General features: G+C 55.3%; 11 protein-coding genes across 11 annotated transcripts; 6 read left to right on the top strand and 5 right to left on the bottom strand.

Annotated features, from left to right (window-relative positions):
* Positions 1–353: 353 nt before the first annotated feature.
* Positions 354–1872, top strand: ASPACDRAFT_76425 (acyl-CoA desaturase). The gene is made up of 2 exons (XM_020204707.1): positions 354–662; positions 739–1872. Exons 1-2 carry the CDS (start codon positions 419–421, stop codon positions 1764–1766), a joined length of 1272 nt encoding a protein of 423 aa, XP_020058248.1. The 5' UTR covers positions 354–418; the 3' UTR covers positions 1767–1872.
* Positions 1873–2502: 630 nt separating this feature from the next.
* On the top strand, positions 2503–3297 carry ASPACDRAFT_40724 (2EXR domain-containing protein; the record flags this gene model as incomplete). The annotated part of the gene is made up of 1 exon (XM_020200804.1): positions 2503–3297. One exon carries the CDS (start codon positions 2503–2505, stop codon positions 3295–3297), a length of 795 nt encoding a protein of 264 aa, XP_020058247.1.
* An 874-nt stretch (positions 3298–4171) lies between these two features.
* On the top strand, positions 4172–5305 carry ASPACDRAFT_1853946 (NAD(P)-dependent alcohol dehydrogenase). The gene has a single exon (XM_020197343.1). It carries the CDS (start codon positions 4223–4225, stop codon positions 5219–5221), a length of 999 nt encoding a protein of 332 aa, XP_020058246.1. The 5' UTR covers positions 4172–4222; the 3' UTR covers positions 5222–5305.
* A 333-nt stretch (positions 5306–5638) lies between these two features.
* ASPACDRAFT_1853945 (alpha/beta hydrolase) lies at positions 5639–6622 on the bottom strand (the record flags this gene model as incomplete). The annotated part of the gene is made up of 1 exon (XM_020197342.1): positions 5639–6622. One exon carries the CDS (start codon positions 6620–6622, stop codon positions 5639–5641), a length of 984 nt encoding a protein of 327 aa, XP_020058245.1.
* Positions 6623–8490: 1868 nt separating this feature from the next.
* On the top strand, positions 8491–10118 carry ASPACDRAFT_50713 (uncharacterized protein; the record flags this gene model as incomplete). The annotated part of the gene is made up of 3 exons (XM_020202384.1): positions 8491–9090; positions 9210–9488; positions 9720–10118. The coding sequence occupies 3 exons, from the start codon at positions 8491–8493 to the stop codon at positions 10116–10118; spliced, it is 1278 nt and encodes a 425-aa protein (XP_020058244.1).
* Positions 10059–15423, bottom strand: ASPACDRAFT_1879426 (putative ABC multidrug transporter). The gene is made up of 14 exons (XM_020198159.1): positions 15170–15423; positions 14579–15116; positions 14289–14509; positions 13934–14213; positions 13638–13871; positions 12855–13570; positions 12634–12796; positions 12207–12569; positions 12024–12147; positions 11850–11972; positions 11717–11781; positions 11027–11648; positions 10511–10969; positions 10059–10454 (listed from the first exon to the last, which is right to left on the bottom strand). Exons 1-14 carry the CDS (start codon positions 15389–15391, stop codon positions 10226–10228), a joined length of 4359 nt encoding a protein of 1452 aa, XP_020058243.1. The 5' UTR covers positions 15392–15423; the 3' UTR covers positions 10059–10225.
* A 1351-nt stretch (positions 15424–16774) lies between these two features.
* On the bottom strand, positions 16775–17339 carry ASPACDRAFT_1853942 (uncharacterized protein). Its single transcript, XM_020197341.1, has 2 exons — positions 17126–17339; positions 16775–17058 (listed from the first exon to the last, which is right to left on the bottom strand). Exons 1-2 carry the CDS (start codon positions 17234–17236, stop codon positions 16909–16911), a joined length of 261 nt encoding a protein of 86 aa, XP_020058242.1. The 5' UTR covers positions 17237–17339; the 3' UTR covers positions 16775–16908.
* Positions 17340–18101: 762 nt separating this feature from the next.
* Positions 18102–20016, top strand: ASPACDRAFT_25290 (Zn(II)2Cys6 transcription factor domain-containing protein; the record flags this gene model as incomplete). Its single annotated transcript, XM_020199317.1, has 2 exons — positions 18102–18197; positions 18250–20016. The coding sequence occupies 2 exons, from the start codon at positions 18102–18104 to the stop codon at positions 20014–20016; spliced, it is 1863 nt and encodes a 620-aa protein (XP_020058241.1).
* Positions 20017–20280: 264 nt separating this feature from the next.
* On the top strand, positions 20281–21362 carry ASPACDRAFT_8362 (Kelch repeat protein; the record flags this gene model as incomplete). The annotated part of the gene is made up of 2 exons (XM_020206115.1): positions 20281–20446; positions 20512–21362. Coding segments are annotated over 2 exons (1017 nt in total), but the record flags the coding sequence as incomplete, so codon positions are not given.
* A 178-nt stretch (positions 21363–21540) lies between these two features.
* On the bottom strand, positions 21541–24838 carry ASPACDRAFT_50708 (uncharacterized protein; the record flags this gene model as incomplete). Its single annotated transcript, XM_020202383.1, has 8 exons — positions 21541–21993; positions 22078–22161; positions 22223–22380; positions 22431–23299; positions 23356–23393; positions 23452–23569; positions 23634–24566; positions 24609–24838. The coding sequence occupies 8 exons, from the start codon at positions 24836–24838 to the stop codon at positions 21541–21543; spliced, it is 2883 nt and encodes a 960-aa protein (XP_020058239.1).
* Positions 24839–25228: 390 nt separating this feature from the next.
* On the bottom strand, positions 25229–26354 carry ASPACDRAFT_1853938 (uncharacterized protein; the record flags this gene model as incomplete). The annotated part of the gene is made up of 3 exons (XM_020197340.1): positions 25851–26354; positions 25615–25716; positions 25229–25544 (listed from the first exon to the last, which is right to left on the bottom strand). The coding sequence occupies exons 1-3, from the start codon at positions 26024–26026 to the stop codon at positions 25229–25231; spliced, it is 594 nt and encodes a 197-aa protein (XP_020058238.1). The 5' UTR covers positions 26027–26354.
* Positions 26355–27313: the final 959 nt, after the last annotated feature.

Below are 27313 nucleotides of genomic sequence, written 5' to 3'. Positions count from 1 at the left end.
AGAGCACAACATCGGTCCAAGTATGCGTCGTCAAACCATGTTTGAGTTCTATCGATCTTGATGCATGAATCCTCTGCCTTGAGACCGAGTCAGGGATATGACTGTCTCGAGCTGTTGGGAATGCTGCAGCGAATGAGATCGTACCTTTTCATCTGATCCGACATCGAACCACATCCGCATCATGTCACTGGCCCAACAGTCCGGGGGCGAGTCGGTCGCCCTCGTGTCATGATGGTCCATTGTAGTAGAGATAAAACCGTCGGTTGCTCTGATGCTTCCGCTTTAGAACAGAATACATCAGACCTTCATTCATACCCTTGGAACAATATCAATTTCTATCTCTTTCCCACCTTGAAATCGATTAATCTGGCATCCGTCCTGATTCGGTAGTGCACACACACAGCAGAATCAGGCCACCATGCCTCCCAAAACCCCAAACACGTCCTCTGTACGAACAGGGGATGTGCCGAAGAAAGTGCACATAGCCGACACCCCCATCACCCTGCGCAACTGGCACCAACACATCGACTGGCTCAATGTCATCATGATCATCGGGATTCCCCTCTACGGCTGCATCCAAGCATTTTGGGTTCCCCTGCAATTCAAAACCGCCATCTGGGCCATCGCCTACTATTTCTTCACCGGCCTAGGCATCACAGCTGGTACGTGTGCTCAGCCCGCAACCCACAACTCCCCCAACCACAGAACCCAATCCTAACCTCACGTGAAACGTCACAGGATACCACCGTCTCTGGTCCCACAGCTCCTACTCCGCGACCCTCCCGCTCCGCATCTGGCTTGCCGCTGCCGGAGGCGGAGCCGTCGAGGGCTCCGCGCGGTGGTGGTCCCGACTGCACCGGGCGCACCACCGGTACACCGACACAGACCAAGACCCGTACTCGGTGAACAAGGGCCTCTTCTACTCGCACTTCGGGTGGATGATCTTCAAGCAGAACCCGAAGCGGATCGGACGGACGGATATTTCGGATCTTAACGAGGACCCCGTAGTGGTGTGGCAGCACCGGCACTACCTCCTCGTGGTGGCGGTGATGGGCATGGGGGTGCCGATGCTGGGCGCGGGGCTCTGGGGCGACTGGTGGGGCGGGTTCGTCTACGCGGGCATCCTGCGCATCTTCTTCGTGCAGCAGGCGACCTTCTGCATCAACTCGCTGGCCCACTGGCTGGGCGAGCAGCCCTTCGACGACCGCAACTCCCCGCGCGATCATGCCATCACCGCCCTGGCCACGCTGGGGGAGGGCTACCATAACTTCCATCATGAGTTTCCCTCCGATTACCGGAATGCGATCCAGTGGTATCAGTATGATCCGACCAAGTGGATGATTTGGCTGTGGAAGCAGATGGGGCTCGCGTATGATTTGAAAGTGTTCCGCGCAAATGAGATCGAGAAGGGGAGGGTGCAGCAGATGCAGAAGAAGGTCGATCAGCGACGTGCGAGATTGGATTGGGGCACGCCTATCGCCGACTTGCCTGTGTTGGAGTGGGAGGAGTATGTGGAGTTGGCAAAGAGTCGGGCTCTTGTGGCGGTGGCTGGGGTGGTGCATGATGTGAGCCAGTTTGTGGAGGAGCATCCCGGCGGACGGGCGATGATCAACGCTGGCATCGGGAAGGATGCGACTGCTATGTTCAATGGGGGTGTGTATTATCATTCGAATGCGGCGCACAATCTTCTGTCGATGATGCGCGTCGGGGTCATTCGAGGTGGGAGTGAGGTGGAGATATTGAAGCAGTCGCGGAAAGGGGAGTAGAGGTTGGTTAGATACATGGAATGATTTGTATATTACCGTTCACAATGCAGGAGCCACAATTTCTACATCAGAGCCAGACGCATATGATTAAGATGAATGCAATTTCAAGCAAGGCTGCAGATTAAGTAACTGGATGCCTCGTTCTGACGACTCCCTCTACAGAGATATGGGACGCTGAGGAACTGTAATGTATCACAGGCCAGTTGCTGTCTTGTCTGCTTGCACAGACAGAAGAGTATGATACCTCATCTTAGTATCACTAGCTTTGCCTTCATTCACGAAAAGCACCCGTCATCATACCCTTTGATCTCTTTGCTGTCATTGAGTGACAGAGTCTCAATCTTTTACCCATAAGACGGAAGTGAGCTGGAAGTCAAACTTGCCTCATGCTTTAGGGCTGAATATCAAGGTGAAATTGTCGATCTACCGGACGCATACTTTACATACAATACACACTGCGTCGACTTCTCACCTCGTATTCGAGATACTCCTTCTACAACTCATTTTGCGAAGGCCGAATACCAACAGGCAACAAAGACTTAAGTGGCCTCTATTCTTGCCTCACTCACCGGGTTTGTCCATCAGAAGAAGACTGAGCCACACGTCCTTTTGGATTACTCTTTAACTTTCTAACCTTCTCACCTTCGACCCTCGTGCCCCTTCATATATATCACTTCCTCCAGCCATTTTACTGGGATAGACCCTTTGGCTTCATCTTTCAAAAACTCACACAGTCATGCCAGCTCCCAAAAACAAGCACCCGACCTTCAGACGCTTTCCCTGGCTCCCTACTGAGCTACGCCTTGAGATTTGGAAGCATGCGCTGCCGATCCTGACAGACAAGGCCACACTCTATCCATGGGTTGAGAAGACTGATTGGAAACGGGGAAGGAAGAGCCGGTACTGTTGGATCAAGCCGACCCTCTACTATCCCGTTGCTCCCAGAACTCACCAGATAGCGATGCCCCTGCTTTACGTCAACCACGAGTCCCATTCGGTCGCTCTCGACTGGCTTAACAAGCATCGTCCATTGCGCAAGCGCTTTAACCACAAGGGGACTTTCCTCTTAACTCGCCCATTCTTTGCGGAAGATGATACACTCTATCTTGGCCTTGATCATGCCGCGCCGGACTACAAAGACAGTCTTCTTCCCCGTCCAGAATTCAAACAACTTGCCGTGTCCGAAGAGTTCTTTCTGGCTGACCCCAGTGGGCTGTGCTATCTTGTTCGTTGTCTCTATCGGTGCCGGTCGTATTCCATTGTCGTTGGCAACGGCCCTGCCCCGTACAGCAGCGATCTGCCGAAGAAGGAGAAAATGGTAGAACGGTGGGAGATCGACGGTCCGCGAGAGACGATCCTGAAATGGGAGGCCAGCCAGGGTGAGGCTCTGCTATGGAACCCCAATGGCATTGTTAGTGCGGCTCTTCATACGCTTCTGATTCTTACGTACCCTCATCTGTCCCGGGTTGTTGCAGAGTCTTGGTATCCCAGGACCTTCACAATCGACGCTGTCCGTGCTGTCAGGAGATAAGCGACTCGGCTTACTCATTTGAATCTTCCAAGCAAGAGACTGCACCTTACTCTTTCTTTCTCTTCAATGTATTTTGTTGCTTTGCGAGAATTCTATTAATAGGATGGAGGTGTGGTTAGTGATATGAAATTGGAGACGGCACCGGCGTTTCTTGGACCTATCTTTGTTTTGTTGCTGGGGGATCTAACTAGCCGGGAGAGAGCTACCACAGGAAATCAATATGATTGCTTTCTCTTAGCATATTAAGTTAGTAAAAAGTCTCAGTATCTGACTTCATACCATTCCAACCTCCGTTCAGCATGGCAGTGTTCAAAGACGGCGCTGCTAAAAGCAGGAGGAATACTTCTTTATGCCTAAGGCACCAAGTGATCGGCGAGTTTCCAGCCATGCATTATGAGCTTGGCAACGCTCCATGCAGCCCAGCTTGACACATTCCAATCCAACATGCGATTAAGCTCCTTGTGCTAGGCTGCAATACTATTCTCCTAACCATGCCCTGAAACTAAGGCAAACACAATCATGACAAAACACGAGATAAGGATTGGTAATGCTTCGATGTTCTTCCATGAGAGATACCTGAGTAGCCATTACCACACCCACGGCTAGCCAGAGATAAACAATATCAGAACTTTATTATTCCATCGCGTCACTACTGAATCATTTACCAGACGCACGGTGCGCAGAGGTAACGGTAAGCTGGACTGACCTCATCCTGAACTGATATCATCGCTGGCTCCCGTCGCCTACCGAAATTACCGCATGCGGCAATTTTCGGTGGATCCCGGTGACATCATGTTTTATCCTGGACTTTTTATATAGCCCGGACCAAAGAGAAACCTTTTTTTTTTTTTTCGGAATTCTTGCAAGGTCCTTAAACTACCTCTTCTTGCTCTCCTAATCAGCATCCGCTACACCAATCGCAACCATGGGATACGATTTCACCGTCTACAAAGGATCCAAGGACGGATCCATCAAGCAAGCCACCACCCACCGCGATGATCTGAAGAAAGACCAAGTGCTAGTGCGGGTCACCCACTCCGGGGTGTGCGGGACGGATCTGCACTACCAGACGACGGACATGGCACTGGGCCACGAGGGCGCCGGCGTGGTCGAGGAGGTGGGCCCCGAGGTGCAGGACTTGAAGAAAGGGGACCGGGTGGGCTGGGGGTACGAGCACGACTGCTGCGGGCGGTGCTCCAACTGCCTGACGGGCTGGGAGACGATGTGCCCGGAGCGGGCCATGTATGCGGGGGCGGATCTGGACCAGGGCTCGTTCGCCACCCACGCCGTCTGGCGCGAGGCCTTCCTGTTCAAGATCCCCGACGGGCTCAGCAACGAGGACTCGGCCCCGCTCATGTGCGGCGGGTCGACCGTCTTCAACGCCCTAGTCGTCGCGGGCGTGAAGTCGACCGCCCGCGTGGGCATTGTCGGCATCGGCGGGCTCGGCCACCTGGCCATCCAGTTCGCGGCCAAGATGGGCTGCGACGTCGTCGTGTTTTCCGGCAGCGACAGCAAGAAGGAGGAGGCGCTCAAGCTGGGCGCGAAGGAGTTCCACGCGACCAAGGGCGCCAAGGAGCTCAAGATTGGCAAGCCTCTTAATCATCTGATCGTCTCCACCAGCAGCCAGCCCGACTGGAACCTCTACACCTCCGTCCTGGCCCCCGGCGCCGTCATCTCGCCGCTCTCCGTCGACAGCTCCGAGTTCAAGTTCCCCTACATGACCCTTCTCACCAGTGGCCTGCGCGTGCAGGGCGGCATCGTCTCCGCGAGACAGGTCCACCGCGACATGCTGGCCTTCGCTGCCTTGCACGGCATCAAGCCTATCAAGATGACCTTCCCTTTGACGCAGGAGGGCGTGCAGGAGGCATTGAAGACGTTGAATGAGGGCGAGATGAGATACAGGGGTGTTCTTGTTGCACAATAGAATATTTGACTGATAAAAGGGGGGATTTGGAATGACGATAAACAGTGATTGTATGTATAGTATAATTTGCGAATAATGATGATGATGACTCTATTTTGATGGAACCATAACTGCACCTTGACAGCAATATGTATCCTGAACTGCAATAAAGGCACTTAGAGGGTACCCACCCTAAGGATGGGTATCCGCACTTCTGCTTCTAACCATTATTCTTCTATATCCCCACATCTATAGTGGATCTCTCCAATCTTCTATGCCTTTTTGTGGCTCTCGTATAATTACTGGAAGGCCAAAGAACCACCTGTACTCATGTACAAAAATCTTCAACTTCCCGACCAGGAAAACTCACCACTGAGTGCTAGAGTCCGATGCCCTACTCCAGCCCTGAAAGCACTCATACCGATACTCAATCCAACCCTAAGCCCCCACCAACCCCCCTATAAAAAACTGCACCAACTTCTCCCCGACCCCATCCTCCTCGACCCGATCGTACAAATCAGCATGCGACCTCCCCTCCACCACAAACACCTCCTTCGGCTCCCTCGCCCGCTCAACAGCAGCCTCACTCACCCACCGACTCTCCGCCCTCTCCCCAACAACCATCAACACCGGCCTTGGACTGACCCTATCCATGAACTGAAACGCCTCGAAATTCGCCATCAGATCCCAGCTCCGCGCGCGCGCCACCCCATCCGTCCGGGGATGGTAGCCCCGGGGGGTGCAGTAGTACGCCGCGAAATCCCGCATGGCCGGGGGTGCATCGGCGGGTAGGTCTTCGTAGCGCTGCGGGAGCATCCTCACCAGACCTACATCTTCATCCTCATCTACATTTCCTTCTGCTCGGTTGGAGAGGTGCAGGTCCATGGCAGTGCGGTCCTTTGCTGCTAGCGCAAGTTGCGTCTGCAGGATTTCCGGGGTGACGGTGTCTTTGGATAAAGACCCCCCGCGCCGGACTAACTCCCCCACGCACGCTGCGGAGATGGTCGCCACGGCCCGGAGTCGCAGGTCCGTCTGCGCGGCGAAGGCGGCGTATCCGCCTGCGGCGCAGATGCCTAGAACGCCGATGCGGTGGGGGTCGACAGAGTCGGAAAGGTTGGTGGCTAGGTGGGTGGCTGCGTTCTTGATCTCCTCGACGCGCTGGTAGGGGTCTTCCAGGTGGCGGGGGTGGCCGGGGGATTCGCCGTGGTGGGCGGCGTCGTAGGCTAGACAGGTGAAGCCGGCGGCGGAGAGGTAGCGGGCGTAGTTGGCCGGGGATTGTTCTTTGATGGAAGTCCACGGGTGGGCGATTATGATGGCGGCGCCGGCGCGGGAGGGGGCATTGCGGCAGGGCGGGTACAGATGGGCGGCTAGGTGGAGATTGTTGCGTGAGAGGAAGGTTGTCGGGATGGGGTTGGGGGGCATTTTGGGGCGGGGTGTATTGTAGTAGGAATATGGTGAGATGATGGTTCTGGGTTTGGGTTGGAATTGTCTTTGTTTTATATACTGTTTGATGTTAATACACTGTCTGTCCATGTCCGATACTATTGTTCAACACCGAAATCTGTCGGGATTGCGATCTGCACTATGCGGTTTTGGGTTAGTGGCTGGAGAGAAGATCTTAAGAGGTCTCCAATTCGATCAAGTGTTTGTTGTAAACCGTGGTGGGCACCGAAGGCGTCGCATGCTATTGACTAGCAACTTCCACCATATCTTGTCGAAGCTCAAGGTCATTCTTGGAAACCGCGCTTCGTGAAGCTCACTTTCAAGCCCCAGTGGTAAGCGGTGGGGGAAGCTTCCACATTCTACAATCATCGTTCACACATGATGAGAAAAACATCCGCCTGGAATCTTGTCAGTCCTCTGCACAGTAAGTAGTTCGCAAACCTTCGGTTATCGTAAACGCAGTCTTGTTCTTCAGCGAAGATCTCGGTCTGTGGTGCTACATCGAGCCATTGTACATAGACTACTGATGGCATCCAGCAAACAACGAGGTCTTCGTGGCGTCAGCCCTTAGAACAATCAAGGAGATCATCGTCTGCGACGAGAATTTGCGACTGATGCCGCCGTCTCTTTCAGCGTACTTGGAGGTATCATTGACTGTCTGAGTGCCCCTGATCGGGGATGCAATAGTGTGCTTGGAAAATAAGCACTACGGGTGCCAAGGAAACTAACACTGTCTTCCTTGTCGATCCGTTGCTTCGCTTAATTGTGTTAACCAGTTGGGTTACATTTGACCTCTACTAGCCAGCCTCTAGTCTCGAGTGTTTACCAGAAAGTTTACTCCCAAGTCAAGAGACTGTCTTTATTCTCTGTCTGTCCCTGTATCCCTCTTTCTCGTCCCTGTATTATCACGTAGGACCAACGAGAGGGAGGAACCAAATCGAAGCAGATGAATAAGAAGTCGCCTCCTTCTATCTATCACATTCATATGCCTATAAAGGTCACAGCACCTAGCTCGAACAAACTCTACTTACTTCCCAGCACCAACAAAACCAATCTGAGCATGTGAAGTGACCATTAACTGGATGAAAAGGATTGGAGCGCTACCTATTGGTATATGGTTTTCAAATATCCCTCCGTACTCCATAGGTACAGCACGGCGGTCCCGCAATAGCCGCACGGATTCTCCCCCTGCAGGGCTGCCTAGCAGGTGGCAAGGAATTATTTTATAGCACGAGCGCAGTACACCTGACTGACGTATGGCAGATGGAGACAAATCCCATAAGTTACGGAGTAGAGAGCACCTAGGAATCTTGCAGTCTGATTATTCGTATGAATGATTCTCATTAGCTAAAACCATGCAAACTTGTCCCTAATCTTAGTAGGTCAGATCCCTTACCAACTCAGGACATCTCACCTAGATACCTACGACTATGAGCCAGTTTTTAGATAATATTTGTAGCCCTAAAGCCCTAAGACGAGACTAGGGGTCCAGGTCTCGTGATGCAGGAACTTCGGCTGAGCCCAGGAAGGACAGTGTCCCGGTAAGCTCCGAAGGACCCTGGCCCCATCCGGAGTCCGACGGTCAGCTTTCTTTCTTTTAGATTGGATCTAAAGCTATTCTAGACTGATCAGGGAAAGTAGCAGTACTAATTCAAGCCAAATGTCCTAAAGAAGAAAGGCGACTTTATCACCTCCTACCACCGGAATGAATTTGCTAGTGATTGAGGTCTTACTATGCCTCCGTAGTTTGTGCCCCTCGCTCAGGGTCATTTCCTTGAGTTATAAGGTAAGTTCAGACAGCTAGCTTTATTGATCAAGTCTTCCAAACTTCAAGCTTCCCATCCCCCATGGCCCACCGCGCCCACCGTATCCCCTGGCGCAGCCTAACCTCGCAACTCATCCACCGCGCCCCAACCCACACCAGCCCCGACACCACCATCGCCAACCTCTTCTTCCGCTTCATCCCCACCCAAGCCCAGGATCTAGGCCACTTCGCCACCTCCTTCGCCCGCGCCCTCAACGAGGACACAACTGCCGCGCGGCAACAGTACGCCCCAAAATACCTCCCCCCGGCGCGCGACGAACTCCTCCTAAACGACCGCCTAGCCGCGCGCATCCACCCCCTCACCTTTAGCTGGCACTACCCCGAGAGAGATAACGTTCAAAAGACGCAGCAGCTATGCCAGCACATCGACAGCACCACCGACTTTGCCTGCGGCTGTCCGCTCCCCTACACCGAACGCCGGGCAGCTGCCTTCCTCCGGCCCTACCAATGGAACTACTGTTTCCAGTTCGCAGAGGTTAACGGCGACGGGTTCTTCAACCTGCAGGTCGTCAGCACCCTGCTCGTGCTCGGGGAGATGGAGATCCTTTTCCGGCTGTGCGCGCATCCCGACATCGGGCTGAAGGAGTGGATGCGCGTGCAGGATTGTAGATGTGTCGAACTAGTGAGTACCTCAGCTTCCCTCCCATTTTCATTTCCCTTCGTGCGATTGGCTGGTGGTTTCCAATTTGAATTGTGTGTTGTACAACTCCAGTTGATTATCATCATGACTAACTGAGGCAGTGTGAGATAGACCACGGGTGGGGCCCGGTCTTCGACGCCGCGCTGGAGATGTACCTGACGTTAAATACTCTCTACTGCTTCCCGGAGTTAAACTCTTCTTCCTCTTCGGCGTCGAAACATGCAGACGGGAACAAGAGCTATGCGCACGACTACCGCACCACGAGGATGTGCCAGCGCCCGGTCGACAAGTGGACGGACCTCTGGCAAACGACGGAGATGTCGCGGTACCCGCACCGCCAGTTTCTGGGCCTGGAGCCGCAGTCCGGCTTCGCGAGCCAGGTGCGGATCCAGGACCAGAGAGAGCCGTTCTACGATCAGCTCCACGCACGAGACGAGGAGGCACGACGCGCCCGCCTCAGGCGGCTGTGGGAGCAGCACGAGGATGTCTCCGTGGACGCGTTACTGGCCATTCTCGCGGAGGCCAAGGAGGAGGATTGCTTCACGTACGGCGAGCTGCCCTTCCAGTTATTCCTCACGTCTGACAAAGCGGGCTTCCGTTCGAGTCAAGAGGATACAGCGCGCGTCGAGGCCTATCTCCGCGAGCGCGGCGTGCCCGACGACTGGGTGGCGGAGATGACTACCTTGAGCGACGAGGGCAACAAGGAGCCCCGATCGCGGCTGCTCGTGCCGCATGATCCGCTCCACGAGCGGAATTGCAGGCAGCTGCGGCGGTATCTGCACCGCTGCTGGCAGATTATGGTGCGCTGTAATATGCTGGCGAGGGAGTTGGGTGCGGAAATTAATTGGGCGTGGGAGGTGGTTAAGGCCCTGGAGAAGCTGGTCTCGTGTCCGCCGGGGCTGAAGCTTTACCAGCATCGGAACGATTATCCGGAGAGCTTTGATGTGTATACCCTGCAGGGAGGGAGTGAGGAGCTTTCTTACGCGATCCGTGTTCGGCGCGAGGAGTGAGGTTGTCTGGCTCGCATGTGTATAGTATTATTCTTCTGTGTATAGCATCGTGTCTTCGTGTATATCATTATATCTCGACCATAGGAAAGACTCTTCACCACTCCTCATCAATGACTTCTGCCACCGTGTCCAGACTGGTAAAGCTGTCGAAACAAAGTATCGCGACCCAACAGAGCAGCAGGACTATCCAGCTCCACCAACGCACCCGCATTCAACACCGCGATCCGATCATACCGATGAATCAACCGCAGGCGATGCATCACCGCCAGCACCGTGTGAGACGCGAACTCCGTCTCAATGACCTCCTGCATGATATCCTCCGTCTCATGATCCACACTACACGCTGTTCAGTCCAAGCACCCATAAAACAAACCCAAGGGGAAAAAACATACCTGCTGGTCGCTTCATCGAGAATCAACACCCGACTCTTGCGCACCATCGCCCGCGCCAGACACAGCAGCTGCCGCTGGCCCAACGACCACGAGGTCGGCTTCATCGCCATCTCCAGCCCGCCCTCGCGCTCGATGCGCTCCCACAGCCGCAGCCGCTGCAGGGCGGTGATGATCGCCTCGTCCGCCGCGCCGCCGACCGGGTCGATGTTGAACCGCACGGTGCCCGTCATCAGGAACGGCTCCTGCGTGATCACGGTCAGGTTCGCGCGGATCTCCTCCCGCGGGTAAGCGACCAGGTCGTGGCCGTCAATCCGCACGGATCCCTCCTGGATCTCGACCATGCGCAACAGCGCCAGGATGAGGCTCGTCTTGCCGCTGCCCGAGGGGCCGCAGATGGCTACCTTCTCGCCGGCGCGCACGGACATGCTGATGCCCTTGAGCACGGGGGTGGAGTTCTGTCTGTAGGTCGCATTAGCAATCATATTCCTTATGTTTATATGGAAGTGAGTGACGCACGAATGGCTAGCCACCACATCGCGCAGCTGGATTGGCCCGGCATGGGGCCACAGCGCCGGCAGCGCGGGCAGGAGCTCCGGGTGCCGCTCCTCGGGCTCGGTGGTGGAGGCGTAAGCCTTGACGCGCGACACCGCCCCGATCGAGGTCTCCATCTGCGTCCAGTATTTGACCAGCAGCATCAGCGCCTGATTGAAGGTCATGACGATGACCAGCGCGACGCCGACCTCGCCGGGATTGAACCGCTCCCGCAGGAAGACCACGGTCGCGACGAGGATGACGGCGAGAATCGTCACCAGGATGTCCAGCACGAAGCCGAGGCACTGCTGCACGCAGTACAGCAGGTAGACGGGCCGCTGCGAGGTGTTGAGCAGCGCCGTGCACGCCGCGTCGAACCGCCGCTGCCACGTGAACGCGCGCACCGTCGCCGCCCCGCTGACCAGCTCCAGGAAGTGCGTGTACAGTGGCGCCTTGGCCTCGATGTCGAGGAACCGCAGCTGGCGCGAGGTCCGCAGGTAGAATTTCTGGGTCATGTAGACGATCGCGGCCGCGAAGGGGATCGCCGCGGCGAGGTATTTGGCGAAGATGGCTAGAATGACCAGTTTGACCAGGCAGGTGGACAACACTGTTTCGTGGGGTTAGACTGTGGGGAGGGAGGGAGGCAATGCAGGGCTGGAAGGGTGGATGGCTTACTTGCGATCACGTTGAGAGCTTCGACAGGGAGGCGCATGTCGATCAGGTCCATGTCTTGGCTGAATCTGTGACGTGCAAGGGTGGTTAGCTCGGGAACAGCTATGCTGGTGCTGGTGCTGGTGCTGGCTCTGACCTGTTGGTGATGCTGCCAATGTCTGCATTGTGGAAGAATTGGAAGGAGGCACGGAACGTGCTGGTTAAGACGTTGTCGTGCAGTTTGATTGCTGAGCGGGAGATTATGGTCACAATGGTGATCCTGTTCACATGTTAGACAGTTTGTAACAGCTTGATGTGGGATACCGCATACCAGCAAGTGGCAACCAGCAAGATAGCCCCTGACAGCCCAAAGAAGATATAAACCCCCAGATACATGCCCACGTTCGAGTTGGCACTCTTCTCGTTCGCCGCTGTCCACCAGTTCACCCACACAGCTATGGACTCATGTCAGCGAAACCTCTTCGGACAATGCAGAACCCATCCTTCAACTTACTGGAAAACTCATTGCAGAAGGCCCACATGAAAGCAAAAACCAGCGACAAAACGATATTCAGGCGCCCGGCAGCAGTGGCGTAGTAAGCGTAGACCGCAAAGTCTCCAGTCTGGCGGCTCTGATCGTCTGTGGCGTCTTCATCGGCCGAGTCGAGAGCTTCTGAATTGGTGTCGTGCTTGTCTACATGTTCAAGCTGCTCGGAGTCGCTGCTTGACTCACTCTCGCTACCAGAAACTTCGGATACTGTTACCTTGAGGTGGCGCACAAAGTCACTACTTTGCTTCAGAGCGTCAAGGACACCAGCTTCGATAACCCGGCCTTCCCGCAGCACGACAACTGTATCTGCGAATTGAAGAAGGAAGCCTATAACAGTAGTTGGTCAGTCCGGGTACAGGTCCATCCGCTGTCAGAACTCCAGGTACTATACCCGAATGCGTCGCAAGCACGACCGTCGTCTCAAATGCACGAAACAGCCCGCTGTCGCCGAACAAGCTGCGTGCAATGTTCTCCGTTGCTGTAGCATCGATGCCACTGAAGATGTCATCCAGCAGAACAACTCGAGGTCGGGCGTACAGTGCTCGCGCCAACGCCTATCGAAACAATATCAGTGACGATGCTATTGGTAAATAATGGCTGGGAGCCACCTACAATGCGTTGTTTCTGCCCTCCACTCAGGGTCAGTCCATTACTGACAACTGGCGTCTGATCTCGGCGTGGCAGACGCGCCATGTCTTTCTCGAGCCCGCAGGCCCTAATCACCGTCTCGTACCAGGCGGAGTCCATCAGACTTGACCCAAGGATGTTCTCACGGATGGTCTGGCTTTGCAGCCATGGGGTCTGGGCGCAGTAGGCGATGCAACCATGGTTTCTGGTGACTTCCTCGCCTGCGAGTACTGTCTCGCCCAGTATACTCTCGATCAGTGTCGTTTTCCCGCTACCGATCGGGCCGACTACCATGGTTATGGCGCCACGTGGGAATTTCAGATGGATTTCCTGTAGCACGGGGGCAGTTGTTTGGCCCCAGGCGAAGCTTTGCCCGGCGAACTCGACTGCGCTCCCGTTCTGCTCTGATGCTTCCGTTTTCAGTGAGCTTAGGGGGATACCGTCGTGTTCGTGCTGCGCCTCAGACTCATCTGGCCTCGGTGACTTGCTGCAATACTCCTGGATCCGATCAAAACAACCCAGACATTCCACCACAGATGGGACCGACTGGATGAAGGTCAAGACTGGGGTCGTCAGCAGCGATATCAACGAGAGAGAGGTGAAGGCTTTCGCAGCGAGGATGGAGTTATTGTGCTTGACGAGGGCGATGATCACATATAGTGTGAATGTCGCCATCGGCGCCAAATTAGCAGGTGAATTCGCTGTTCAGATAACGGGGTCTTGTCAGCATTTCCTGCGGGTTCTCAAAACTGAGAGTTTGCGACATACACAGCACCACACTCCCGATCAGCAGCTTCCGAAACACCGTCGAAGCAGCCACTTCGGCATACCGCAACCCCCCGATGATTGCAGACATTCTCGGTGAGAGTCCGAGCATCTTGACCGACTTGATGTTCTCCAGCGCATACGAAGTGAATCGGATCCGGTCTTCCACTTTTTCGATCCAGACGCGTTGAGCGGTGTTGCTGGACGCCGAGAGCTTGAACGTGCAGCCAAAGAAGACTGGCTTTCGTTACTATGGATGCCTTGCCGTCTTTTGAAAAGGGTACTGGGGGTCCACATACCCACGACCATCACCACTGGAACAACACTCGCAACTCCCAGTTGCCTGGCGAGTAAAAAGATGGCGACCGCGATGTCGATCAAGCAGGCCCACAAATCGTGGATGGAGAAGAAGCCCGATGTGATCCGCTCGACATCAGTTCCCATCAGGGTCACTCCGGTAATCTCCCCAAGATCGACCGCCCTGGTTCGCACGGTTTGGTGGTGGACGAGGGAGATCAGTCCGGCGCGGAGACGGACGGTGAAGCGGAAGGTGTGGTAGCCGGATAGTGCTGTGAATACCTTCATCAAACAATATCAGCCCAAGCATTCTGCAGAGAAACATGTACTTTCAACCCATGCAGGTACGTAACCTACCGCCATGCCGGTGTACACGATCGCAAACGCCGCGATCAGCCCTTTGCCCGAGTCCAGGGCCGCGTCCCGGTTCCCGACCCATGTCACGGTCGCATCCACCAGAAAGGGCTGGCAGAAGGTGAATCCCGTCAGCAGCAGGCGAGGAATGACCGCTGCGAGCAGTGCGCTCAGGTAGGCTCGCGTCGAGGTGCGGAGCAAGGCATACTTTGCGGTTTTGTTTCCTATCAGCCCGAGAGCATGTCCAAGTTAGAACAGACACGAAGCCCCAGAAAACAAGGTGACGACATTACCAGTTTGCGACCAGGCATCTTGAAGCTGTTTACCCACGACCTCACTCCTCAGCTGAGGATCGAGATCAGGCAGGTCGTGGACTGAAAGGACCTTGGTGTAGCCCTGGCGGAAGGTTCCCGCCAGCCAGGCGAAGCTCGCAAGCTTCCAGAACCCACTGAACGGCTCCGGCGTGGCGGGCCTCGCGGCTTTCTCGGTAAGAATTGATGCTTTCTCGATCGATTCCAGGATCAAGGATAGGAAGGTGAAGCTGATCTCCACGGTGAAGATGGCGGCGTCTGCCGTGGCGGCGCGCATGAGCCACAGCGTCCGCACCCGGGCGATCGCCAGCAGGGTGCGAGCGGAGAGATAGACAATCAGCAACGTAGAGGGCTGGATAGAGCGACAGTGGCTCAAGTAGGACAGCCAGATCGCACTGGCGATGGCCACCACTTCTAACACATCCGCGGCGAGCGAGGCATCGTGCGCGGGGGTTAGAGGTTGCGACTGACGGAGAGCTAAGAACGCAATTTGGACAACAAATAGTGCCCCAAGTGTTAACTGAGCATGTTAGTATCTACTTTGTATCGTAGAAACAGTGCTAATCGGCATACTAGCTTGGAAGCCAACAGGGCAGACCTCTTGGTGCGACGAGGCTCGTGCCAAAGCTGCCAGACCGAGATCGCAAGAAGCAACAGGAAAAGAGCCGCGGGCAGGCACGCGAACATCACATCTTCAAAATATAGCGTAAAGTCAAACGAGCGACAGGCGACGCTGACCCGCGGGCCAAACACAGCATCGCTGGCACTCGTGCATTGTGTCGACAACGACGCCATATTCGAGCAGCAGTGGTTGCTGACAGTCGCCAGGCCTGACCAGAACCACTAAGCTTTCATGGCAGAAGCCAGCAATCTTTATATGATTGACTCACCTGTCATCATATCCCCCATCATGGCGAAGGATTTGTGCTTGGGCGCAGGATGAAGGGTAAGCATCGGACTCCGATGGCGCCTGTGGCCAGTGAAAGCAGCGTCGAAGATTAATCTACTCCGAGTGGCTTGAGGATGCTGTGCCTATTCGCTGATTCTACTCCGTCCCATGGTAGGCAACCATTATCTGAACTGATAAGGCTTTAAGCCACAATGCTGTGGCTGATGCTTGTAATGCTTGACAGCAACATCTCATCGGTCCTCACAGCCTCCACGAACCTCGTAAAGTACTTTTGACGGAACGGTAAGGGATAAATCTATCCTTCTATATAGACTCTTGAAATATGCCCGACTTCTGACAAGGTGTTCGCTTAGTGGTCTATTTATCCGACCAGAGGCAACAGAGGATGATATATCTCCGGCGCTCGAGTAAAGTTAGAAGCGGATGTAGAGTGTGTCCACAAAATCACGGATCCTAGGCCACTTTCCTGGGATCTGCCAACGACACCAGTAAAACTTACTAGCTAACTTCACGGCTGCTGCGAAGCGATTGTACTTTTAGTGCACCTTGAAGACCTTGTTAGGAGCTTGTTTTTGAATCACTTTTAAAGTCAGACAGCCATGTTTGCTAGTGATGCTCCTGCCGGAACACAAGTGAAGCGTAACAGGGTAGTTCATATCTAATCATCACTCCATTGAGAAACGCGAGTTCTGTCCGAGAGCTGTTGGGAAAAGTGATTGACAGTGACTCGCTGACCGTTTTGGGTGAATTCAACCCCCTCCCGAATCGCTGATGTTCGTAACCTTGCCCTAAGATCGGCCAGCCTTGTGTCACCTTGTCTTTGATGCTCGGGGTGGCTCTAGGGCTGTCCAACTATAAGCTACGCGTCGCGCGAAGGGGTGGGAAAATAGACACACCAGATGTGACCCTCTCTCTCCAGCATTCGTAGTCTCACTGCCTACTCAGCATTTTTACAACTGCAATCGATACTCACCTGCAGCTTGCAGTCCGTCCACAATGTCCTCAACTATCGATGCAGCTAAACCCGAGGAAAATCAGTACCTAGATGGATGGAAGCTAACGCTACTCACCATCGGGATCTGTCTGACAATCTCCTTATATCCCTTGAGTGGATACACCTCCAGTTTAGACCCGCTAACTCAAGGATCGAGCTTACAACTAGGGTCCTATTGTTCATCATGTGTCAAGGATGCTTGATATGGGAAAGCATCTCTTGCAAATGGGTCTACATAATTTGGAATGGAAAATGTCTTTTGAATGAAACTGAAGCCTTGCACAAATATTCAAATCAGAATTCCATTATTTCACATTTCATAACATTCAGTACAACATGACATAAATCATTTCACCATCAAGAAAATATGCTTGTGTATCGTCAAGACGTTCCGCTATGAAAGATTATCTATTCATCGCCAGTGTTGTGAATCTTGTTGGGCAGTGCGCGCTCGAGCTTCTCGGGGACAGCCTTCTGGATGCCCTTGGGGACAATGGAATCTTCACCGTCGTTGAGAGCGTGAGTCTGGCGACCAGTTCCGGAGCCGGTGTCGTGGAGCTGGTTTAAAAATGTCAGTCACCGGTCTAACAGGACAAAGAGAAACATGGGGAAATAGCGGCCATACTTTGTTGGGCAAGGACTCTTCGAGACCTTGGGGAGCTTGCTGCTGGACTTTGTCGGGGACTCTGGAGCCACCGGTGGCGTGAGAGATGCCCTGTCCGTATTCGTTCTGCATGATGAAGGTATATAGGTTTGTGATGGTTCAATAGGAAAGATGTACTCAGGATTTGTTCGGAAAGTTGAAGTTAGTTTGTTGAGTGAATTAATATATTGTTCAATTTCTATTGATGATACAAATGAACGAGGTCCTGACTCGACGGACTTTATAGATGTGTTGTGGCTGCTGTTGCTGGCTGGGGCGTCATCATGGCTTCACCATGCTGTAACTACGATGAGTAAGAGAGCAGTTACGGTTCGTGGCCGATCATTGGCCGATCGTAAGATGAGGTGAGGATGAATGGCAATTGAACCAGGCTTCGTCCCAAGAAAGGCCTTTATTGAGTTCACAATTGTCTCGATGATGCATCCACCACGCATGGCGAGATGTGGCAGTGACCCAGCCCTTAGATTGTGTGGCACAGATACTCAAGTACGTATCTCTGAGATCAGGGGGGCTTAGCCCCGACTATCTCCGACTTTCCGCGACGTCCGCCGATGGTCTAGACACTGCATTGGTAGATCGTATCGATCGGCAGCCAGATCAGGAATTGTGATTCATGCATGATTCACCTAGTCGTGGAAACATTCTTCCGAGGCATGTTCCTCCCCGGTTTCCAAGATGAATGATCCCAGGGTGCAGACTGGAATGTGTTGCCACACGTGCGTATTGTATTGACACGCTAGGTCGGGAACAGGTTAGTCTGCGTAATCTAACACCCCAAATGGGAAAGTGGCAGGGCAGCTTCTCGTACTGGTACTGTAACCGAGGACCTGGGCGACGTCCCAAGTTCCTGGCTCCGAATCTTGACTACCCCCACACGCCACTGCCAGGTTGCAAGATGCCATAGAAACAGAGCTTTGCTGCCAACTCCGGACCTAACATGCCTCCCAATGGTACGACGACGACTAGGACAAGGTCCAGCAAGATAATTCGGAAGCACTCAGGGTGCAAGTCATGCCGAAGAAGAGGCAAAAAGGTTCGTCTATCGTGATTGTGCCCCATGAACCGTCGGTCTGATGTAGCGTCAGTGCGATGAAACCAAACCTCACTGCCGCGCCTGCGTTCGGTTATCACTGGAGTGCAGTTACGGAGTGAATTTGACTTTCCGACACACCGATCAAGCTACCTTCCAGCGACATACGCAGGCGATTGTCGCGTCATCTGCGGCGGCAGATCCCGTCGCTGCGTCGAGACAGGCTCGTACTGAATCCGACCCCTCGGCCAAACCCCTTCTCTTATGTGACCTCACCGTAGCTGGACTCTCCCCTTCGCTAGATCTTGGGGACGGCCTTGAGGTCCGTTACCTGAGCCACTTCCAGGATCATGTACGCCATCTGCTACCGGCATTGTCAATGACGTCTGTGGGGGATATCTTTGACGCCCCCTACCTGCGTGCTGCCGCTCTCTGCATCTCAGCCTCCAGCCTGTCCATGCTCAACGCACCGGTCCAGAGTCGTCACCTCGTGGATGATCATCAAACCCCTGTGTTCAGCCCCCTGGTAAATTCTCGCCATCACCGCCAAGCACGCAATTACCATGACCGCGCACTTCAACTCTGCCGCACCGCGAGTGCAGGCGAAGTGGCACGCAATGCAGCCTTGATTCTGAGGACCCTCGTTCTCCTCGCTTACTATCACCACGCCTCGACGAATCATCTCAATTTCCGGCTAGCAGTCTGGGACACCCTCCGATTTATCGCACAATGCCGGGAACAGATCATGCACTCCCCAGATGCGGTTGGGGCTTTGCAGATGTGGCACCGGCTGTGCGTCTCCCATCGCCTGTCGAAGCCACCCTCGCTGCTCCTCGAGGGCGAGGGGGTCAGCTCGTTCGGCCCGAACTGCTTTCCAGATCCCACTGATCACCTGTACCTCAGCTGTGTGTTGGGGATGAGTACAGACGAGCTCATTTATGATATCTTGATCAAGTCTATGGAGATACGCTCCCGGCTGATTGTGTTCCGCTCGGTAGCCAGCACGCACCGGATCCAGGAGTCGTCGAGAGATATCGGTCGTGTCGCGCATAGAGTGCTGAACACGATGCTTGGGAGATGTTCTCCGCCGGACGAGTATGATGAAGCACAGGAGGGCTTTGTGCGAGGCTCCCACTTGCGGGGCTTGTTGATGGTTCAGAAGGAACGGCTAGAGGTGTGGAGGTCACGGGTGAGTGAGAGTCTACCATGCTGCAATGCAGCTGTTGGTACAGCTATCGAAGGACTATCGGGTCGTGAGCCCTTCACTCCCCATAAATCGGTATATCCTAGCCATCGCGAGGCAATGAATGCGATATACAGCCTCCTTTGCGAAATGATGTTCGAGGAAAGCAACGGGACGTGCACGTCTGATGCGTCTCCCATCGACCTGACCTCAGCTACCCCAAACCAGCTTGATGATTTGGCGCACAGAGCATGCCAGCTTATAAGCACGTTGGACTTTACGACTTCCAGCACGGCGGATGTCTACACATTCAGTCTGGCAGAGTGCCTTCTCCAACTGGCCTTCCTCTGGCGATCCGATACACTGTTCGACTACATCCTCGGCATTGTATGGCCGGAACTGGAACGAAAGACACGAGGCTTCGAGCACTCGCACTATCCCACCCATCTTGCCAAGCGCATCATCTTGCATATCTCGCGATACTGGTCCCAAGGACGGGCGGTAACGTTGGTTTTGCCGGCAGTGCCGGAAGACATCCCAAAACCGAAGCTGCTGGATATCAACCAACCAATTGATGTGGTGGTGTGCGGACATGACGCGGATGGCACGGCATGGATGGAGAGAATTCCTCTTCCATGAACTAAGAGAATCGAGGGTGCATCAAAAACGATGGTCGATCAAACTGATCAATGCCAAGACCAATGCTCTAAACCCAATCGGGGCATACTTTACGCCCGTATCAGCTTTACGGCGGTACCGAGCAGTCAGACCCACATCCAGCAAGCATACAAGTCGCCCCAGGAAGTATCACCGGCTATATAACCACTTCACGGCCACCATTCCAGGAGTCAAGGCACACCTTTTCTCATCATTTCAGAACCCCTGACAATCGATCCAGCCATCATGGTGCGCGCTACCTGGACCCAGCTTCTGTCCGATACCTCTACCTCAATTCAGAGGTCATCGCAAACCCTCACCATCCTAGGCGACAACGCCTACATCTACGGCGGCGAGCTGCGGCCCCGCGAACCCGTCGACTCAACCGTATACCGTCTCGCTCTGAGCCCCAGTATGCCGCTCCCACTCATATATCAACTCACAGGATGTTAAGCACCCATAACTAACCCCAACCAGCATCCCCAACAACCTCAACCCCAACCCCAACCTCCACCGCGCACGCACACCCACAACCCCGAGTCGGCACCGCCTCGACCGCCCTCGCCAACAAACTCTACATCTTCTCGGGCCGCGGCGGGCCCGCCATGGCCCCGATCGAAGAGCACGGCGCCCTTTGGGTCTTCGACTCAACCGACAGCGTCTGGACGCAACTGACCCCCTCCGACCCGGACGCCCCCTTCCCCGTCGGCCGAAGCTACCACGCCCTAACCACCAACGGCACAGACACCATCTATCTCCACGCCGGCTGTCCGGCCGACGGCCGCCTCCGCGACCTCTGGGCCTTTGATCTGACCACCCGCGGCTGGCGCGAGTGCGCTCCGGCTCCTGGTCCGGCGCGCGGGGGCGCCTCGATCGCCTTCGCGGACGGGAAGGTGTACCGGATGAATGGGTTCGATGGGACGCGCGAGCAAGGCGGGGCGGTGGATGTTTATGATCCCGTCGCGGACGTGTGGAGCACGATTGGGTTTGTGGCGGATGGGGTGGTCGGGCCGAGGGCGAGGAGTGTGGGGTGTTTGCTTGCTGCCAAAACTAGGCTGGGGCGGTGGGTTTTGGTGACGATGTTCGGGGAGTGTGATCCTAGTTCTTTGGGGCATCAGGGGGCTGGGGGGATGCTCGGGGATGTTTGGGTTTTTGATCTGGAGGGGAGAAAGTGGGTGTTTGTTCATGGGGAGGGGGACAAGCCGGCGGCGAGGGGGTGGTTTGCTGCTGATGTGCTTGAGGGGAGTGGGTCGAGTGTGAGTGTGGTCGTGCATGGGGGGTTGGCTGAGTCGAATGAGCGGTTGGGCGATGTGCGGCGGTTGGACTTGGATTTGGAGGGGTTGGCTTGAGGGGGTCACGTTCGAGTTTATGGCTATCGCCTTATCCAGGCGGTGCTATCAGGAACTATAGCTTTGTAGTTGCATGGAGGTAGTCTAGCGTTGCAACGTATGACCGTGCATCAAGTCAACTCCAAGCCCCTTATACAACCTCTCAACCAGGCCAACCCTACAAAACAGCCCCAACCCTATCCGGCCAACAATCCGCGACCTCCCCGCCCTCCAGCACCGAAACAACCACCGACCCTTCCCCGCGCAACGGATTTCCCTCCCAAACCACCAAGTCCCCCACATACGCCTCCCCCTCCCCCTCCCCCCTCGCACTCTGCCCCGAGCGAAGCCCCAGAATCTCCTCCAGATTCGTCGACACCAGCGCGATCGCCTCCCCATCCGTCAACCCCGCCTGCTTCCCGGCCACCCGAGCATGCTGGGCCAGCGCGTGGACCCCGGAGTCGCCCACGAGAGCCAGCCCGAGCTGCACGCCGGCGTCAAGGAGCGTCTTCGCGGCACTTTCGCTCAGCGGAGGGCCCACGGGGATGTCCTTCTTCTCCCAGCGGTCCGGGGCCCCGCGGTTGCCCGTGAGGATGACGGGAATGGCTGCTTCGGCGAGGTGGTGGGCGACCTGTGGTGTTGTTAGGTTGGTGGGTGTTTCATGCGGGGAGCGTTGACTCTGAGTGAAAGTAGGAAGGGAGGAAGAGGGTCTTACCAGAGGGGCACCGTGGCCGCCGTAGAGAACCAGCTTGACGCGGGGGAAGTCCGTCTTGATGCGGACCAGCTGGGCGATGTCGTCCTTGTCCGGGTTAGCTGCACCCTCTTCACTTATTTTGGGGGAATATATCGGAGCAGCATACCTGGTGGAAAGCATGCACAACCACCGGAAGAGACCCATCCGCCGCTCGCGCGTAAATCCCCGAGCCGTCGCTGCCTCCCTGCTCCAACACCTGCCGTAGCCGTTCGATCCCAGACAAGACGGTGGGGGTATTGTCGTCTGTAAGGATGCGCGCGTAAGCTATCTATCGTTTTCGACAAGGGGGGAGATGTTTCAAGGTAGGAACTCACTTCTCGCCGACTGTCCCACCGTGAAGTGCAGCGCCACGTCGTCCTTCCAGATCCCTCCGTCCAGGATCGTCGCCTGCTCGTGGGTGCGGACCCCCACACTTACCCCTTGAATGATGCCCGCGCTCAGTGGTGGGGTGATGGCCTTGGTCACGCCGCCGATCTGCGCCCGGCTGAAGGCGCGCCCGTGCAGATGCACGCCGTACTTGGCGAAATGCACGCTCTTCTGCTCGTTCAGCGGGTCGGCCGCGCCCTTGACGTCCTTGCCGGAGCCGGTGGAGGGCTCCGAGGCGATGTCCTCGATGCCCAGCTTGTTGCCGAAGGCGATCAGGCCGGGCGTGATGTATCCGTTCTCGAGGTCGATCTGCGTGAGGGATTCACTGGTGGTCTGCGCGAGACAGGTCGACTTGGTGTCGAGGCAGGCGATCTGGCCGTTTGTGAGCAGGAGGACTCTGTCGTGCGCTGCTTCTGTGTGGAGATTTGTGGTCGAGTTGAGGAGGACGTGCTGGATGCCGGTGAAGAGGATGTTCGCGTGGGACACTTGATCGCGCACGGATGCGCATACGCGGTCCCGCTCGGCTGTGGCGACGGAGGGTCGGACGGCTGGTGCGGCTTGTGCTACAAACTCGTTGTCTTGGATTGATAGTAAGGCGGGTGATTCGAGCACGGCGCGACCGTCGATGAACACCTCGATCGGAGTGGCGCCCACTTGCAGCGGATGGTCATCCCAGATGACGAGATCGGCGTCGTAGCCAGGGCGTGCGTAGCCGATCCGGTGGTCTTGCTGGATGGAGCGAGCCGGGATTGAGGTCACTGATTGCAGGGCCTTTTTCTCGGACAGGCCGAACGAGTGTGCAATTGCTGCCTGGTCGCTGTGCAGATGTCAGCGAGAACTTAGGGCTGGGGGCAATGCCCGTGCGCCACTTACAGGAGGTACTTTGCATAATTGCCTTCCCCCGTGTGATCCTAGACACCCAGGTCAATGAGCCATGGCCGCCACTGAGAGATAGACATCAGGACTCACCGATTTCAGGGCCACGCGGAGACCGTGCTCGTCCAGAACCTTGGGCCCTCGCAGATTCGACTCGTAGGCCTCGGCCTTGTACAGCCCGTTGTCGGCGAACGTGGCAATAGTGATGTTTCTGCGAGTCAACCTGAATCAGCACTTCGATCTGTGACATAAAGGTTAAAGGTGATGTAACTCACCGTTCGAGATGTTTCAGAAATTCCGGCACCTGCCACGCCGACAACGCATGATGGAAGGCCCGAGGATGCACTCCAAACTCATGCAGCACGGCAAGCATGCGCTCCAGATCGTCGGGCGTATAGCAGTGCACGTTCAGATTGAGCTCTCCGCGCAGCAACGCCACCAGAGTCTCGAGCTTGAATTCTTCTGGTCGCTTGCCTTGTCGGTCGATAAAATTGGCGATCTGCTGACTTTGCCCCACCCTGGTCTCCTCGATCTGGAATGCAGCCTGGCACCATTCCGTCTGGCGGGCGTGCAGCTCTCGTGCTTTGTTGAGTTCTTCGCGCAGCAGCCAGGCGAGACCGAGGCGGGTGTGTCCGTAGAACCGTCGGGGGTTCTCCCCACACGCCATCTTGAGATACCGCTGGCGCTGCGCCTCGGGAATGCCATGGTCGAGGAGCAACTCTTCGATGATCGGCTCGCTGTCTGCGCCGGGTCGGGGTAAGTTCTTCACTAGATAGGCTTCGCCGCCGATTACATTTGCCGATCCCGGGGGGATCAGCGACGAGGTCACACCGCCGGAGGCGATGATCTTGATGGCTGGGTCGTCTGGATTGAACCCATCCACGGCACGCACGAAGGAGGTCAGCGGGCCCAGGAGCGGGCTCTCGTTGACGTCCTTGGTGGCCGGGAGCTGCGGGAAGGAGAGCAGCAAATGGTGCGAATGCATATCCACCAGGCCGGGGGTGACGAATGACCCGTGGACGTCGATGACCTGGGCGTTGGCTGGGATAGGGGTGTTTTGCGAAGTCGGGAGCACCGAGCGGATCACCCCGGCGTCGAAGATGATATCAACCCGGTCGTCGAGGGTGGATTCTCCGTCGAAGAGCGTCGCATTCTGGATGACGATGGCTTCTTTTTGGCCTGCGACGGGGTTCCAGCGGGGATTGACCCTGGTTGCTGATGCGACAGGCTCTCGGAGACCTCGATCGTACACATCGTGACATTTCTGCAGCCCTTCGTGGAACTCTCGCTTGGTCGCTGCCGAGGTGGTCGGAGTCAGTAGATCTGCAGGGGACCTGACGGAGACCAGCAGCAGCGTTGCGACCAACGCAACACCTCCAATGGATCGTCGCCAGCGTCTCAGGAATCGGCGGCGTGGTGGACGAGCTGGCTCGTGAATCACTGGGCCAGGATAGCCCTGGAGACTGCCCTTGGAAGTCATGATGCGGTGCCACAGATGGTGGAGAATTCGACCCCCTTGATTGCGGTGGGAGTGTAGGGCGGGGAATAGTTATAAGACTGCCCGCACCGCTGGCGTGACTGTGGGTCGAAAGTGCGTTATCAGTCGGTGAACTGCCTTTGGCCCTTCCTGCACATGTTCTATTTCCAATAGTGCAGCTATATAGTGAGCATTATCTCGTACCTCTCTACTTCGATGAACGCAAAAACAAAAGCACTTTGAGATAGGTGTTACATGTCACTTTCCAAACGATCTCCAGACTGGCTGAGTCATTGTTTACATGCACACAATCACGTGAATGGAGCTCCGACGGTGGCCGATAAGCCCTCCGATAAGCGTATCATCGCTCAGTTCCGGTCGGAGACTGCCTTGTCATTGACTAACACAATGCTGGTTCATTTTTATCCTGCCAGTGCAGAAGCTTTGACCCAGCTCTCCCGCTCCTGCAGGCCCTTGCAGGCCCTTGAACCACCTGTCCACACTCGGATACCGCTCAAACACTGCCTGATATCCAAAGGCCTTCAGAGTCGATGCCAACGGCAAGTGAAACAGGTCAGCCAGGGTGAGTTCATCTCCTGCTAGATACTTCTGTCGTCCCAGAATCTCCTCATAGACCGCGAAGACATGATCCAAGTCCGCCTCGGCTTGACGGACTCGCGCCTGGTCTGGAGGACTCAGTCCCTTGGCCCTAGCATTGCTGTAGTCTCGGCAACCTGCCTTCTCGTGAACCGCATCTGGACCCCAATGTTCAACCATACCGTTCAATCACCAGCTCGGTCCTTAGGGTCTCGGCCGCCGCCGCGAAATAGCTCTGTTCGATGGTGCAGGCTTGCTCGAAGCGCCCGTACGCTTTATAGTCTCTTCGGCGGGAATCAACTCCGCCCAGAGGTATATCGTCTATCCCGACAAATGAGAACCTATCTACATGCACGATAACCAGGAAAAAAGAACGACTCACCGAGCGAAATACTTGCTCGACTCTCAAATTCGGAACTCCTCGTCTTCCAGCACAGGCACTTTGCCGAACGGCTGCATCTTCTTGTTTTCTGTGGTTATGTGTTCCCCCTGGGCGATATTGACACGGATAAATTCGAATGGCAGTGGTTTCTCATAGAGCGTGACCAGGACGCGGGCGATTGACATGGCCGATCCGTAGAGTTTGAGGGCCATATTGATCTCTAGTTGACGAGGTGTGATTCGTAACCTGAACTACTGTTCCTGGTCAACACTGGCGGATTCCAGAGGCGGCAACGCGATGCGAAAGCGGATATACCATCGCTATGGGCATCGCATCGCTACCTAATTTGTGAAATCATCCTTGCCAACGATTCGCGGTGCTTATCAATCCAGTTCGCTTGAGCTTGAGGGTTCACAGTGGTCAAAACTAGGTACTTCATTGATTGAGCTTGGACAGTCCCTACAAGGGTTCGACTCCGTGCAGGTTTCAGCTTCAGCACTGGTCCCGATACATGATGGACTTGTGTTCACCTTGGCATTGTCAGATCCCCGCATGCTCGGCTGAGGGAACTTGGCATACCACATTCCCCGCAGATGCCTTCGAAACAGGCAGCCTCAGGCCGTCGTTAGGCCATCGGTCTCCCAATTCCCATCCTGCTGCAACCCTGCAGCAACACCAAGCACAGAAGCGTGAGTAGACCATCCATGCAAAGAATTAGATTGGAAACTAGTCAATACTCTCGCATCTTTCCTCCACATCAACGAAAGCGATCGACACCCCCTTTCCATCGCCGGCGACATGGAACGACCACAAAATAGCACAATAGACCCCCAACAGCACGAAAAAGGTCAGAATCGCGAATCTGGCGCTTAATCTCTCCCAGCGAGCATAAAAGGTCCTTCCCCTACGAAAAGGGTAATATTCCCAGCACTCAAGCTTTGCCCTCGATCAACCTCCCGCTATCACATCTCATCACCAATAGCATATTACTATGTGATTGTGGTTGTAGTTGAGATGAACCTTCAAACTTCTGTACCTCCACGACGAACCAGCCCCACTTCCCACCAACAATTCTCTCTGGATGGTCGAAACCGATATGGATCCTTGGCTCATGCACGCTCGGTGCGAAGGATCACCGCACGGACGCGATCCGGAGTCACAGCAGACTTTACGGAGGGAGAGAGGAGGGGACGGAGGGGTGGGGAAGGGGGGGTTTTACGAATCAACTGTAGTTATCGATTTGGCTGATGATGGGTGGGTTGGTTTCTACTCAAAGCCGGTCATTCCAGGTCTCACATTCCACCAGGCTATCCGGCCGAAAGGTCCTTCTGTGATCGGGCATGCAGGTTGAAAGGTGAGCGGTATCACAGACCATGAGTTTGAGGGGGCAAGGGCGCTGTGTGGACGGAAAAAGGTGGGTGTCTTCCGCGGCTCAGACGTCCATGCGCCGGCAGTCGACGATCGAGTGGTTCTCTGCGCGAAGGAGGAGTTACTGCACC

This window comes from Aspergillus aculeatus (genome assembly GCF_001890905.1).
Source record: "Aspergillus aculeatus ATCC 16872 unplaced genomic scaffold ASPACscaffold_4, whole genome shotgun sequence".
In the NCBI taxonomy this organism is placed as follows: Eukaryota; Fungi; Ascomycota; class Eurotiomycetes; order Eurotiales; family Aspergillaceae; genus Aspergillus; species Aspergillus aculeatus.
Note: the sequence above shows the minus strand (reverse complement) of the source record. Positions and strands in the feature narration are given on the sequence as shown.